The sequence below is a fragment of the Rhinolophus hipposideros genome (assembly GCF_964194185.1).
Source record: "Rhinolophus hipposideros genome assembly, chromosome: 17".
NCBI classification, from domain to species: domain Eukaryota; kingdom Metazoa; phylum Chordata; class Mammalia; order Chiroptera; family Rhinolophidae; genus Rhinolophus; species Rhinolophus hipposideros.
In genome coordinates, this window is record NC_138063.1 from 58250811 (window position 1) to 58264515 (window position 13705).

Here is a 13705-nt window from a genome sequence, read left to right on the forward strand (position 1 = left end):
AATGAAGAGCAAATGATATCATAGAGAATCTTGGAACCTAAGCAATCGAGGAAGAGAAACAGAAATAGTAAATACCTGGATAAATATAATGGACTATTTTTCTCTCCTTCAATGCTTTAGAAGGTGTATGACAGTTGACAGTAAAATTTTTAACATTGTCTGATAATATTGTCAATGTATAGATAGATGATACAAATGATATAGATATAGATATAGAGATATACACAATGAAATATTATTCAGCCATAAAAAGGAAGGAAATCTTGCCATTTGCCACAAGATGAACCAGGAGGACATTACACTAACTGAAATAATCCAGACACAGAATAATACTTTATGATCTCACTTATGTGTGGAATCTAAAATAATGGACCTCACAGAAGCAGAGTAGAATGATGATTGCCAGGGACTTGAGGGTGGGGAAAATGGAAAGATGTTGGTCAAAGGGTACAAATTTTCAGTTACAAATTAAATAAGTTCTTGGGATCTAATATATAACATGGTGACTATAGTTCATAATACTGTATTGTATACTTGGAATTTGCTAAGAGAGTAAATCTTAAGTGTTCTCACCACACACACACACACACACACACACACACACACACACAGAGGTAACTATGTGAAGTGATATCTATGTTAATTAGCTTGATTATGGTAATCATTTCACAAACTGTATATATATATTAAATCATCACATTGTACACCTTAAATATATATTTACAATTTTTAATTTGTCAGTTTATTATACCTTATATTATATATGTCAGTTATATATGTCAGTATATATTATATATGTCAGTTTATTCCAGCTTACATTAATTAAGCTGGAAAAAAAATATTCACTTTCATACCTAACTTTGTATTTACAATTTTGTAATATTTTCCTTAAAGAGGGCCACCAAAATTATATAAACTTTTGATATGTCCCACAGAAGATATCTACTCCTGACATCATCAACAAGCTGTGGAAAATAGTCATACTATTAGTCATTAGAGAAAATAGAGTCATTCCTCATTCAACAGAGCTTAGTAGTTATGAACACAAGTTTTGAGACTTACAGATCTAGATGCATATTCCAGTTCTGTCACTTTTGAATGTATACCTATAGGCAGGTCATTTAATCTCTAAGTTTTTCGTACTCTGTAAAACAGACAATAATAGTACATGCCTTACAAGGTTGTTATGAAGATGATATAGTGTAATGCCTCAAAAGCGGCTGGCACATAGTGAGCATAGCACACAGTAAGCATACCATAAATATCAGCTATTACTGTTTTTTGGTGTTTTGGGAGTGAAAATTCTTTCAGAAAATGCAGGTGGAAAGCCATTTTCAGACAAACAAAAGCTGAAAGAGTTTGCCATAAGAAGACCTTTTCTAACGTCGTATACTTCAAGCATAAGGAAAATTATCCCAAATGAAAAGTCTAAGATGCAGAAAGAATAAAGAGCAGTGAAAAGATAAACATGTGTATTATTCTAAATGAGCATTTACCGTATAAAACAATAATAATATTTTGCAGATTTAACAAATATATAGAAATAAAATGCACATCAGCAAGAGCCAATAAATTGGGAGGGAAGTAAATATAATTAAACTATGCTAAGGCTCTCAAAGAGGAGAGTCAAGGTATTATATTTAAGTCTTGATAAATTGAGTATGTATGTTTTAATTTCTAGGATAACCACCAAAAGAATAGAAATAGGGTTTATAACTTCTGAATCAGTGGAGAGAAAAAAATGAAATGAAAAAAAAATACTCAGTCAATCTGAAAGTCAGCATTAAAGGAGAAAAGAAAGAACAAATGAGAGAAAGACAATCCACAAATGAGATGGCAGATTTAAACCGAAATATATTGGTAATTGTGTTAAATGTAAATGGACTAAATTCTCCAGTTAAAAGAAAAAAACTATCAGAATGATTTTTAAAAATCATACTTTTTACTACTTATAACACTAATCAAAAGAATTTTGATGGAATTTATTCTAGAGGAAAAGGGCCACTCATAATGATAAATTCATAAATGATGAAATTTATATGTATAATAACAGACTCAAAAGTGTACACTAAAAATTGACAGAACCAAAAGGAGAAAAATACAAATCCATAATCTTAGTGGGATGTTTTAACACAGCTCTCTTAGTAAGTCACAGAACCAGGCCACAAAAATCAGTGAATATGCAGAACAGTTGAATAACATGACCTAATTAATATATATGGAAAACTATACCCAACACCTACAACAAATACATCCTTTATAAGCATACATAGGCCATTTTCAAGTATTGACTTTTATATGCCAATACTGGACACTTTTACATACATTATCTCTTCTAATCACAATACAATTGTGAAATAGATATCAGGGCTGGAAATCTTTCATTTGCCCTTTCAGACTCACCATGTCCCCTTCTCTATCATGCTCTGTGTCCTGTGAAGCTAACCTGTATGGGCTGCATTCATGACTCCTTTTCTGTCTGGCTTCTGGTTGGGTTCAGCCAGTTGGAGACAAAAGCAGAAATTGTTCAGTGAAAAAAAGGTAGTCAGTGTATTTATTCTCCCTGCCTCCTCTCTGCATGGTACCAAGGGTGGTTGCATACATCTTCTCCTACCTAAGTCTGCTCCTGCCAGACAGTACTCTCCAGACAGCTGCCTTCTCCAAATTCCAGTACCCATTTTTCCCCTGATACCTTTCAGGTTGTAATGGCCCTTGCTATTCTTAATCCTGCAGTGCTGTATCATTCATTGTGGGTCTTCTTAAACCCTGTCCACACTTTCTAACAGTCCCTTTGCTAACCTCTCTTCAAATTATCCAGTTAGAGTGTGCCATCTATTTCCTGCAAGGACCCTGGCTGTGTATTAGCATACCTGTCTGCATTTAAGAAAACATAAGCTTGTCATCAACATGGCGGTGTGAGGTGAGCCTCTGTAAAGCTCCCATGGAATTCACAACTAATCGAACAACAATAACTTCACAAAGGACTCCCTGCACAGCAGACAGGAAAGACGAAGAGGCCCTGTGGGGACAGAGCCCAGAAAGCAGTTTCCAGGCTCTCGGCCTCACATGGAAAGGTGCTGGCTCGGGTAGTAAATGGCCATCAACTGTGATCAGATGGCCATCAGCTGTGGCTAGTTGGCCATCAGCTGTAACCTGTAAGCCATTGGCCACTAATATAACTGCTATGGCTACACTAGCAGAAAAAGAATGGGGGCTAGCAAAAAGATGGTGGCTGAGCTGGCAAGCACGGATTGCAGTTAGCATGGAGGAGTGCGGGTTGCAGATTTCAGAGAAGTGGACAGCAGGTCGCGAACAGTGTGGCTCCTGCTTCCTATTCCTCCAGCCCAGCCGCCAGCGAGAATATATTGGTTTGACTCCCCTATCTATGGCTCCGTGAGTGTTCCTTTTTGGCCTCACCATGTCCTGCATTCTTATGTGGGGACCGGGACCAGAGACCCCGCAGGCCGCCCCGCAGGACACATGGTGTAGTCGGCAGGATATGGCGCCGGCCAAAGCTCTCTGAGGGATGGTAGAGCAATTTATACGTATAAAAACTCAGTCTCGTAAGCAGGATATGGTGCCGGCCAAAGCTTTTTGAAGGGCAGTGGAGCAGTTTGTGAGTATGAGCGCTCAGTCTGAGGAAGACCAGGAGGAGCAGCTGCTGGAGAGCTCGATTCCCGTGGAGGGGTGGAAAGACGTGGATGGTTCCCCAACCAGCAGAGGCCAGAGAAAGCGAAGGTTGTTGCCGCCCTGTGGGCTGGGAACTGCTTGCTGAAGCAGCCCGGATGCAGGACTTGCTGAGGAAACGCTTGCTGAGGAAACGCTTGCTGAGTCCTCCATGGGAGATGAGGGTGAGGTCAAGGTCATCCCTCAACCCCAGGAAAGCCCTGGAGAATGACTATGGACTATGGGGAATTGCCTTCCATCCCTAATTTAATGGACGCTTGACTGTTTGGAAACATGCTACCATGTAGTGGAACTGGCGGATGTTTGCTTTTGTCTTGACTGGCCGCCACTGAGAATATGTAAGTACCTTGACTGTGAGCCGCTGTTGTTCCAGCACGGTACCCCGAGAGGCCCAGAGAGAGAGTGGCAGTGCCCTGAGAGCCCTGGCTGTGTCCAGGAAGTCTGGCTGTGCCCAGAGAGAGTGGCAGTGCCCTGAGAGGCCCTGGCTGAGTCCAGGAAGTCTGGCTGTGCCCAGAGAGAGTGGCAGTGCCCTGAGAGCCCTGGCTGTGTCCAGGAAGTCTGGCTGTGCCCAGAGAGAGTGGCAGTGCCCTGAGAGGCCCTGGCTGAGTCCAGGAAGTCTGGCTGTGCCCAGAGAGAGTGGCAGTGCCCTGAGAGCCCTGGCTGTGTCCAGGAAGTCTGGCTGTGCCCAGAGAGAGTGGCAATGCCCTGAGAGCCCTGGCTGAGTCCAGGAAGTCTGGCTGTGCCCAGAGAGAGTGGCAGTGCCCTGAGAGGCCAGGCTGTGTCCAGGATGTTGCATTCACCTCCAGGCTCCTCGCACAGGGCCCCTTGCAGAAGACGCTTGTTGCGTAGATTGTGAGACGAGACCCTGTAGGGGTGGAATGTGGGGACAGAGCCCCAGAAAGCAGTTTCCAGGCTCTCGGCCTCACACAGAAAGGTGCTGGCTCGGGTAGTAAATGGCCGTCAACTGTGATCAGATGGCCATCAGCTGTGGCTAGTTGGCCGTCAGCTGTAACCCATAGCCATTGGCCACTAATATAACTGCTGTGGCTATGCTAGCAGAAAAAGAATGGGGGCTAGCAAAAAGATGGTGGCTGGGCTGGCAAGCATGGATTGCAGTTAGCATGGAGGAGTGCGGGTTGCAGATTGCAGAAAAGTGGACAGCAGGTTGCGAACAGTGCGGCTCCTTCTTCCTGTTCCTCCAGCCCAGCCGCCAGTGAGAATATAGTGGTATGACTACCCTATCTATGGCTCCGTGGGTGTTCCTTTTTGGCCTCACCATGTCCTGAGTTCTTATGTGGGGAGCGGGACCAGAGACCCCACAAGCCGCCCCACACGACAGCCCCACTACTGAATTCACCTCAAGGTGGGCGAATAGTCAGTGCGAGCAAGCAGGGAAGGAGGGAAGGGAGAAGTGCGGAGATGGAGCTGCGAGGGCGCAAGACGCAGACCTAGCTCAGTACTCCGTGCTCGCTGCATCCTGGAACTACAGCGGCTATTGGCAGAAAAACAGACACATAGACCAATGGAATAGAATTGAGAACCCAGAAATAAAACCACATAAATATGGACAAATAATTATTGACAAAGAAGAAAAAAACATACAACGGAGAAAAGACAGCCTCTTCAATAAATGGTGCTGGGAGAATTGGATAGCCACGTGCAAAAGAATGAAACTGGACTGCTGTCTGTCGCCATGTACCAAAGTTAATTCAAAATGGATCAAAGACTTAAGCATAAGACCTGACACAATAAACTGCATAGAAGAAAACATAGGTACTAAACTTATGGACCTTGGGTTCAAAGAGCATTTTATGAATTTGACTCCAAAGGCAATGGAAGTAAAAGCTAAAATAAACAAATGGGACTATATGAAACTTAAAAGCTTCTGCACAGCAAAAGAAACCATCGACAAAATAAAGAGGCAACCGACTGAATGGGAGAAGGTTTTTGCAAACAGTGCCTCTGATAAGGGGCTAATATCCAAAATATACAAAGAACTCATGAAGCTCAACAACAAAAAAACAAACAACCCAATTGAAAAATGGGCATAGGACCTGAAGAGACATTTCTCCAAAGAGGACAAACAAATGGCAAATAAACATATGAAAAAATGCTCAACATCACTAATCATCAGATAAATGCAAATAAAAACCACAATGAGATATCACCTCACGCCAATCAGAATGGCTATCATCAACAAGACAAATAGTAACAAGTGTTGGAGAGGCTGTGGAGAAAAAGGAACCCTCATACACTGTTGGTGGGAATGCAGACTGGTGCAGCCGCTATGGAAGGCAGTGTGGAGGTTCCTCAAAAATTACGAATACAGAATTGTACACCTGAAATCTATGTAAATTTACTAACAATTGTCACCCCAATAAATTTAATTAAAAAAAAATTACGAATAGAATTACCATATGACCTAGCAATCCCTCTCCTGGGTATCTACCCCAAAAATTTGAAAACATTTATCCATAAAGACACGTGTGTTCCAATGTTCATTGCAACTTTGTTTACGGTGGCCAAGACATGGAAACAACCAAAATGTCCTTCGATAGATGAATGGATAAAGAAGTTGTGGTATATATACACAATGGAATACTATTCGGCGATAAGAAAAGATGATATAGGAACATTTTTGACAACATGGATGGATCTTGAGGTATGATGCTAAGTGAAATAAGTCAGACAGAAAAAGCAGAGAACCCTATGATTTCACTGATATGTGGTATATAACCAAAAACCACAAAAGAACAAGACAAACAAATGAGAAACAAGAACTCATAGACACAGACAATAGTTTAGTGGTTACCAGAGGGTAAGGGGGGTGATGGGTGGGAGATGAGGGTAAGGGGGATCAAATATATGGTGATGGAAGGAGAACTCACTCTGGGTGGTGAACACACAATGGGATTTATGGATACTGTGGTACAGAATTGTACATCTGAAATCTATGTAATTTTACTGACAAATATCACCCCAATAAATTAAAAAAAAAGAGTGGACCCTAATGTAAACCTATGGACTTTCGGTGATAATGATGTGTCAATGTAGGTTCAATAAATATATCCCTCTGGTTCAGGATGTTGATAGCAGGGAAAATGGGGAAGTGCAGGGAACAGTATTTGGGAACTCTAGTTCCTACTCAATTTTTCTGAAAATCTAAAACTGCTTTAAAAAATCTATTAAAAGAAAACCAACTTATGTTCTATATGTTATAGCTAAATACCTGAAGCAGCAGTGGCATTCACTTTTTGGCAGACCTCAGGTACAGAATCCAGACATTCACATCTGTACTCAAGGCGTCAGGCAACACTGAGGATGGCCAGGACAGAGCACAGCAATCATTGGGATACAAGTCAATGTATCTGTGAGCTACCTATCCACCGTTTATTCTTTATTAAGACATGGCCTATCCAAAAGGAATGATGTGGTTGTGTTCAAACCAGGTTGCTTCTACTTCTTCATTGTAGTTAATCTTTCCATCATCCTCTTATTCCTCTTAACACAATTGGGGCATAACATGTTATCTTCTAGGTCTGGGTATGGGAAAGTGCAGGCCGGTAACAGGAAGAGAGAGATCATCTTCTTAGACGGGTCGGGCACCCACGCCTGACCTGCATAGAACTGCAGGTGAACCCAACCCTCTCTGTCTGCCAAGAGAGGTCTGCCATGGACCACACACCACCTGACACCAGAGATTTGCAGCAGAAAGTTCTCAGCAGAAGTAGGAATGGGACATGAATTCATAGCCTTACGTTGAGCGGCTCTTGCAGCAAGTCTTGCCCATGCTGCCAACATGGCTTCCTGAGCTGAAGTTATCACTTCAATGCTATTGGTCATTTGCTCTCTCTCACTCATCTTACAACTTTTCTTACTCCTTGCTTTCTTGGTCACCATCTGGCATTTCTTTGAACTTGACTCCTGTCGTATTTCAGGAATGTTTTGTTTTTCTTCAGAGTAATCATGTTCCTTGAGCCTCAGATAAACGTCTGCTTTCTTGCCATCAGTACTCAAATTAAACTGTTGGCACCAGTTCCGCAAAGTGTCCCAATGCACTTTATTAATTGAAGGCAAAATGGTTGGCAAGGGGAGCATTGGTTTTGGACAAGCTTTGAACAGTTCACTTGTTTGAGGAAGATAAACTTCATCATCTGTCCTAGGAATCTTTAGGTTGTCTTCTGAGATTGAAGAAATGCTTGGTTGCATTTGATGTTCTTCATTAGGTTCCTCACTAACTGGAACCAATGTGAGAATAACACTTCCTTCCCTTAATTCAACCTCAAAGTAATCCTTTTCACTGCTATCAAAATTTGAATTTGCCATTCCCAGGAACACTCAGAGAACAGCAAAGCCAGCACAGTTAAGGATACCTGCAGTTTACTCCTTTTAACCTGCCATTCTTAGTTTCTTAAATGGCAGGAACACTGTGTCTTCCCTTTAAAGTATTTTTATGCGATTATTTATTAATTAATTTTTGGTACATAATATCTTTCAGAGAAAGTTGTTTAATGTAGTGATTATGACCTCTGAATTTAATACCCCCATGATATTTTGTCTTCCTTCTTTGCTGTTTTTCAGATCGCCATGAAGTTATCTCCAAAGAAATATTGGAACTGGACCCATGGGAAAACCAGTGGAGTGTTGTAGCCATCGATGTCCTCATGCATGACAGCTATGATGTCTGCCTAGTGGCCAGGATGAATCCCCGAGACCTCATCCCCCCACCTTTAGATTTGGTGGAAGAAGGCAAGGAGCACTGAGGTCAGCATTGCTGTAGGACCTCCCACTATATCTGTAAAGGAGGCATTAGGAATGGAGAGACCCCATGAGCATCTGTCAGTCACCCATACATATGCTCTGCATGTGTAATGACCCATGTGCAAAGCAGCGTGTGCTGGGTGCTGCAAGGGTTAGTGTGCAGAATCCACCCTCAGGGACCTCCACTCAGTTAAGGTGGACAAGATGCAACAAGGCCAAATGTGGTGATGGCACAAGGGGGTACAGAGTGAGTGCCACAGGAATGAAGGAGATAGAGGGACCTCACACATCAGGGCCTTGCAGAATGATACAGTCCCATGGGTACAATTAATGGTGAGATCATGGAAACAGCTGAGTGAAGACCAGAGGTGGGCCACATTGCCGAGGCCATTGGCCTTGCTATAGAGGCTAGAAAAGTAGGTTGTAGCTAAATGACGTGCACTTGGAAAAATGAGGACTTTGGACCTAATCTCTGAGCAGGGGAATGATTTCAAAATAATGGTGCTAAAGGAAGACTTATCTTTATGCTTTGCTCTGGCTTCAGTGTTATAAAGTCTATTTGTTCTCATTCAGAATACTCATCTGCTGCAGCAACATTGCCCAAAATGGGGCTAGCTGTGGACTACAGCTCATAACAGCCCAGGCACTCAAGCCCGACCATAATGAGCAAAATAATTTTGCCCTGGACTGGGTCTCTGTCAGCAAATGAGATGCAGGGTTCTGTAGCCATGGTCATTCTGGGGCTGGTATAGAGTTTCCTGGACTAGACTTACCCAAGATGACCTTCACCAGATCCCACACACATATGGCCTTCTATAGGCTGGCCCTGGTTGAATGCAGATGGCCTGCACCACCCAATCCTGGTACAGACCAGGATCTGGAGTAAAGGAGAGAGGAAGCACACCCCTTTGGTGGCCAGCTGACCTCTTGGAACTAGCCTTTGCAATATCTTCCCCAAGGAGGGAGGAGAAGGATGGAGCCTCCTGCTTCAGCACACAGTTGAGCATTATCAGGAAACATACACTCCCAAAATATATTTTAGGGATGACATTTAAACACCGAGGAAATCCATCTGTTTTCCTTAACATTTCTATTTCTGGAAGCACAGTGGATTGAAAGAATGCATTTTGATAGCTGTTCTTCAACAACTTACCAAGAGTTTCACATTACACAAGGCTCTCTTTTAAGCACGAGTGGTCAGTAAATTCCCAAAACTTTACCAAAGAGAGACAATCCTAGATTGAGACAGCTCTTCTTTGGTGCAGACTTGGGTGACTGTGATGACTGCTAGCCCATGTCCCTAGATTCCAGCTGCTAACCCAAGCAGGAGAGACAGGTCCATAGAAATAAGCCAGTTGGAAACCTGCTTCTGCCACCCTGAAAGGAAGTCCAGTTAGACCCAAGAAAGGTTGTCCCCTAGTAGGCTAACAAGGCAGGGACAACATATATCTCATTGCAGTTGTACCCATGTGCCCACTATAGTACCTAGCACATGGATGGATCTTCAGGTGGCCAGCACAGAGTAACATTTCTCAATCTGAGGGTTTAGTCTCTAAGCATGTCCAGGATTTAACCTGAATTAAAATGAGTTAATTCTTCTCCCTGGTTGAGGGTCCTAATCTGTGGATTCTTTTTCTTGCTGCAAAGGCAGAGCAGTTCCTCTGAGCAGGCTGTGCTGGTTGTAGTATCTGTGGTTGAGGAGAGCCACCACAGATCTTCTGCTTTCCTGACCTCGTCTCAACAGAACCTACTTGAAGCACTTGCTCCACCTACTTGAACATACTAGAAGCTGCCACTTTTCTCTGGATGAAGGAGGCCTTGTCTGCATGTCATGACACATTACTATGTACATTGGATTTCAGGTCGAGGCTATAGTCCCAGCTCTGCCAACTAGCTAGCTCTGTGATCTTGGGCAAGATAACCTTTCTAAAGCCTTATTTTCTTCAAGTACAGAATGGGAAGAGAAAAAATATAAAGGGAGGTTACAGTCAAAATGCAGAGTAGGTAAATGCTATGATCACTTCCTCCCAGGACCACATCAAAATTACAACTAAATTATAGAACAATCAACCTGGAGAACCATCTGAAGATTAACTGAATAGAAGTCTTATAAGTAAGGATATACAGAAAAAGCCATGTTGAGACTGGTAGGAGGGGCAGAGATACAAAACAGGCTGGCCCCACACTCACATGTGGTGGTTGAGAATTAGGAGGAATATCGCAGCTGCAGAGATCCTCCCTGAGGAGTGAGGGGTCCCAGCCCCACACCGGGCTTCCAAGGTCAGAGCACCAGTGTTGGGAAGAGGAACCCCCACAACATCTGACTATAAAAATCAACAGGGATTCCATCTCTGTTCAGGTGAGATGGAAGGCTAATAGAAACCGAGGCATCCACTTAAAGGGCCCACACACAGAGTCACTCACTTGCAGGCACTTACCCTGGGCTCCAGTGGAGGGATGGAAGCTTGGGAGGTGCCAGAGACATACAGGGAGAGACTGAGTTGTGTGGCTTCAGAACGAGGTCTGTAGGGACAGCCACCATTATCCATATGTTGAGTCCTCCTCCTATGCAGCCGGAAGGTGGATGCCATCTTTCCTGTGTTGAACACTCCGCCACACCACCAAACCTGAATTGGCACTGGCTTGGTGAATTCTTCTCTCTCCACCCTGGTGACTCCCTGGGACCCTGCCCCACCCAACTCACACACCCCTGGAGGCTCTTTAGGCATCAGGCAACCAGTCTTGGACCATGCTTCAGTCTTTCTTGGAGACCTCTCAGGGGTCTGTGGGCCCACGACAGACAGAAGCTGGCCTCGATGTTCTCTGTGCCTTTTGCTGAGTGGCCAGGCTCAGCACCGATGCCAAATCTGAATCTGCACTAACCTGGTGAACAGCACTCACCCCACCCTGGTGACTCTCTGAGACCCCACCTCACCCAACTTGCATACAGACAAGACTCTTTCAATTGGCTGAGCCTTATGGGGAGCCAGCAGGTCGTGGCATGCCTCAGGGTGCCCTAGGCCTTTTGATAAGCTGCCCCAGTCCTGGTACTGGTCACAGCCATGGTTGGAGGGCAGTGTTGCCTCTCCCACAGGCCTCCAGGTCCAGCACAGGCAGTGACAAACTGTGGATCACTTTGTAGCTCCTGGGCTGGTCACAGAGAGTGGCCCCTCCCAAGAGGCCCCAGAACCAACACACCTGGTGGCCAGCTCAGAATGCAAAAGAGCACCACATGATTAGCCACACAAGCAGCGCATAGAAAAGGTGGTCTTGACAGGCACCAGAGTCCCCTGGGGTGAATCCTGCTGTGTGCGATCAATGCTTGCACAGCAGATCGTCTGCTGTGGTAGTGGCCAGTCCTCACAGCCAGTCAGCCTGACGGTCAATCCCAATCACTGATGTGTCAACAGCAGTCAAGGCAAAACTAGAACAAAAAGGCACACACAAGGCACACAAGGGACAGCCGAATCAGGTGACCATGGAGATTGTGTCCCACAGGACACCTACTACATAAGGCCACCCTGTCAATACTGGGAGACATAGCAGATCTAACTAATACATAGAAACCAACAGAGACACAACCAAAATGAGGAGACAAAGAAACATGTCCCAAATGAAATAACAGGAGAAAACTACAGAAAACGAACTAAACAAAATGAATGCAAGCAACGTACCAGATACAGAGTTCAAAGCAATGGTTATAAGGATGTTCAAGGAACTTAGTAAGAACTTCAACAAAGAGATAGTGAGCATAAAAGAAGACATAGAAACCATAAAAAAGAAACAGTCAAAAATGAAGAATACACTAGAAGGAATAAACAGCAGATTAGATGAAACAGAGGATTAAATTAGCAATTTGGAAAACAAGGTTGTATAAAACACCTAATTGGGACAGCAAAAAGGAAAAGGAATTTTTCAAAAATAAGAATACTTTTGTTGACTTCTGAAACAACATCAAGTATAACGACAATGGCACCATAAGAACCCCATAAGGAGAAGAGAGAGAGCAAGGGATTGGGAAATGATGACAGCATGGCAAGAAAAATACTCCGTAGAGTTGGTGTGAGGAATGAGTGAGAAAATGCTGAGCAAAGTGACTGTGAGATACTAAAACAGTAAATATCATCATCATCATCATCCTCATCGTACTCAGCATTTCCCAAAGCATAGTGCCCAGAACAACCCAGTGCTTCAGTGGAATCTCTTGGGATTCTAGGGCAAGATGTGCATATGATTTGAGATAGTTCTTAACTTCCCAGACGAGGTCACTTAGCTCCTTGAGTTGGTGTGTTGGAACAAACAAAGGTTTGTTTTAGTGTTGATTTTTCGTCTTGGGTACTTCTTGTATGACTTTCATATTTGTAATTCAAAAGTAGGTACTTCTGCCCTCCTGTTGTTAGATATTGTTAGAGATTCAGCTTGGAAACAACATTTTCCTATTCATCCTTTTTTTACTTTAATTGATCACTGTGCCACTATCACATGGAGAAATCTAACTGTTTGCTATTTCTTCTCTTTGTGAAGCAGGATTGTTTGACACTGAGCAATGGAACATAAAGGGGAGTGATTTGGATGTTGAGGCCGGCAAGAGACTGCAGCTATCAAACACACCTGGTTCACGTTGTGTTCATCAGAAACCATCACTGTTCACACTGATTGACTTTATAATGAGGAAATGCTTTAAATTTGAACTTATAAAATAAAATTTTACTAATAAAAGATCACTTTCATTTTGTTTTTCATATTGTAATTCAATGTCAATTCCATTTGAGGAAGGGGCTCCTGTGCCCAGGAAGTGTTGAGCATCACCAGAATGGGGAGATGAGCAGCCAGAAAATCATCGGGATCAAGGCCCAGGAGCCAGGACAAATGAGACAGACAAGGGGCAGGAAGTGGTCTGATTTGCAGGGTGGTTGAAGCACAGGAGGATGGAAAAGGAGATGAGGCCAATCACAGAAGACCTCAGATACCATACCAAGGAGTTGGTCTTTATGCCTCAGCAACACAGCTTAAGACAAGGATGTCCTTGAAGAACATAGTCCCATGTAGATGAGTAGGGTGGGAGCAAACACAGGAGGCCTTGCATGAGCCCAGGTCACAGAAGCTGAATTAACCTAGTAGGAATGAAAACCATGCAAGTCCAGTGCAGCCGGAATTGAAGGTTGTCAGCAGTCTGCTGGACAGTTTAGAGTAAGGAGATGCCAGGAGTTTGACCACAAAAGAATGGCCAGTCAGCCAAAACCAAAGACCAGAGGAT

The 13705-nt window shown here is 43.5% G+C and overlaps 2 protein-coding genes across 4 annotated transcripts in view; one reads left to right on the top strand and one right to left on the bottom strand.

Moving 5' to 3' along the window:
• KBTBD12 (kelch repeat and BTB domain containing 12) overlaps positions 1–13196 on the top strand; it is a 129863-nt gene extending 116667 nt beyond the window's left edge. For 2 of the 3 annotated variants that reach the window (XM_081078992.1, XM_081078993.1), the window contains 2 exons: positions 8269–8451; positions 12976–13196. In XM_081078992.1, coding sequence (XP_080935118.1) covers positions 8269–8450 — 182 coding nt within the window. In that variant the 3' untranslated portion in view covers position 8451; positions 12976–13196. Of the gene's footprint in view, positions 1–8268; positions 8452–12972 lie in introns of all 3 variants that reach the window. The other variant, XM_081078994.1, reaches the window with a different exon arrangement.
• Positions 7144–8013, bottom strand: LOC308510083 (developmental pluripotency-associated protein 2-like; the record flags this gene model as incomplete). The annotated part of the gene is made up of 1 exon (XM_081078998.1): positions 7144–8013. One exon carries the CDS (start codon positions 8011–8013, stop codon positions 7144–7146), a length of 870 nt encoding a protein of 289 aa, XP_080935124.1.
• Positions 13197–13705: the final 509 nt, after the last annotated feature.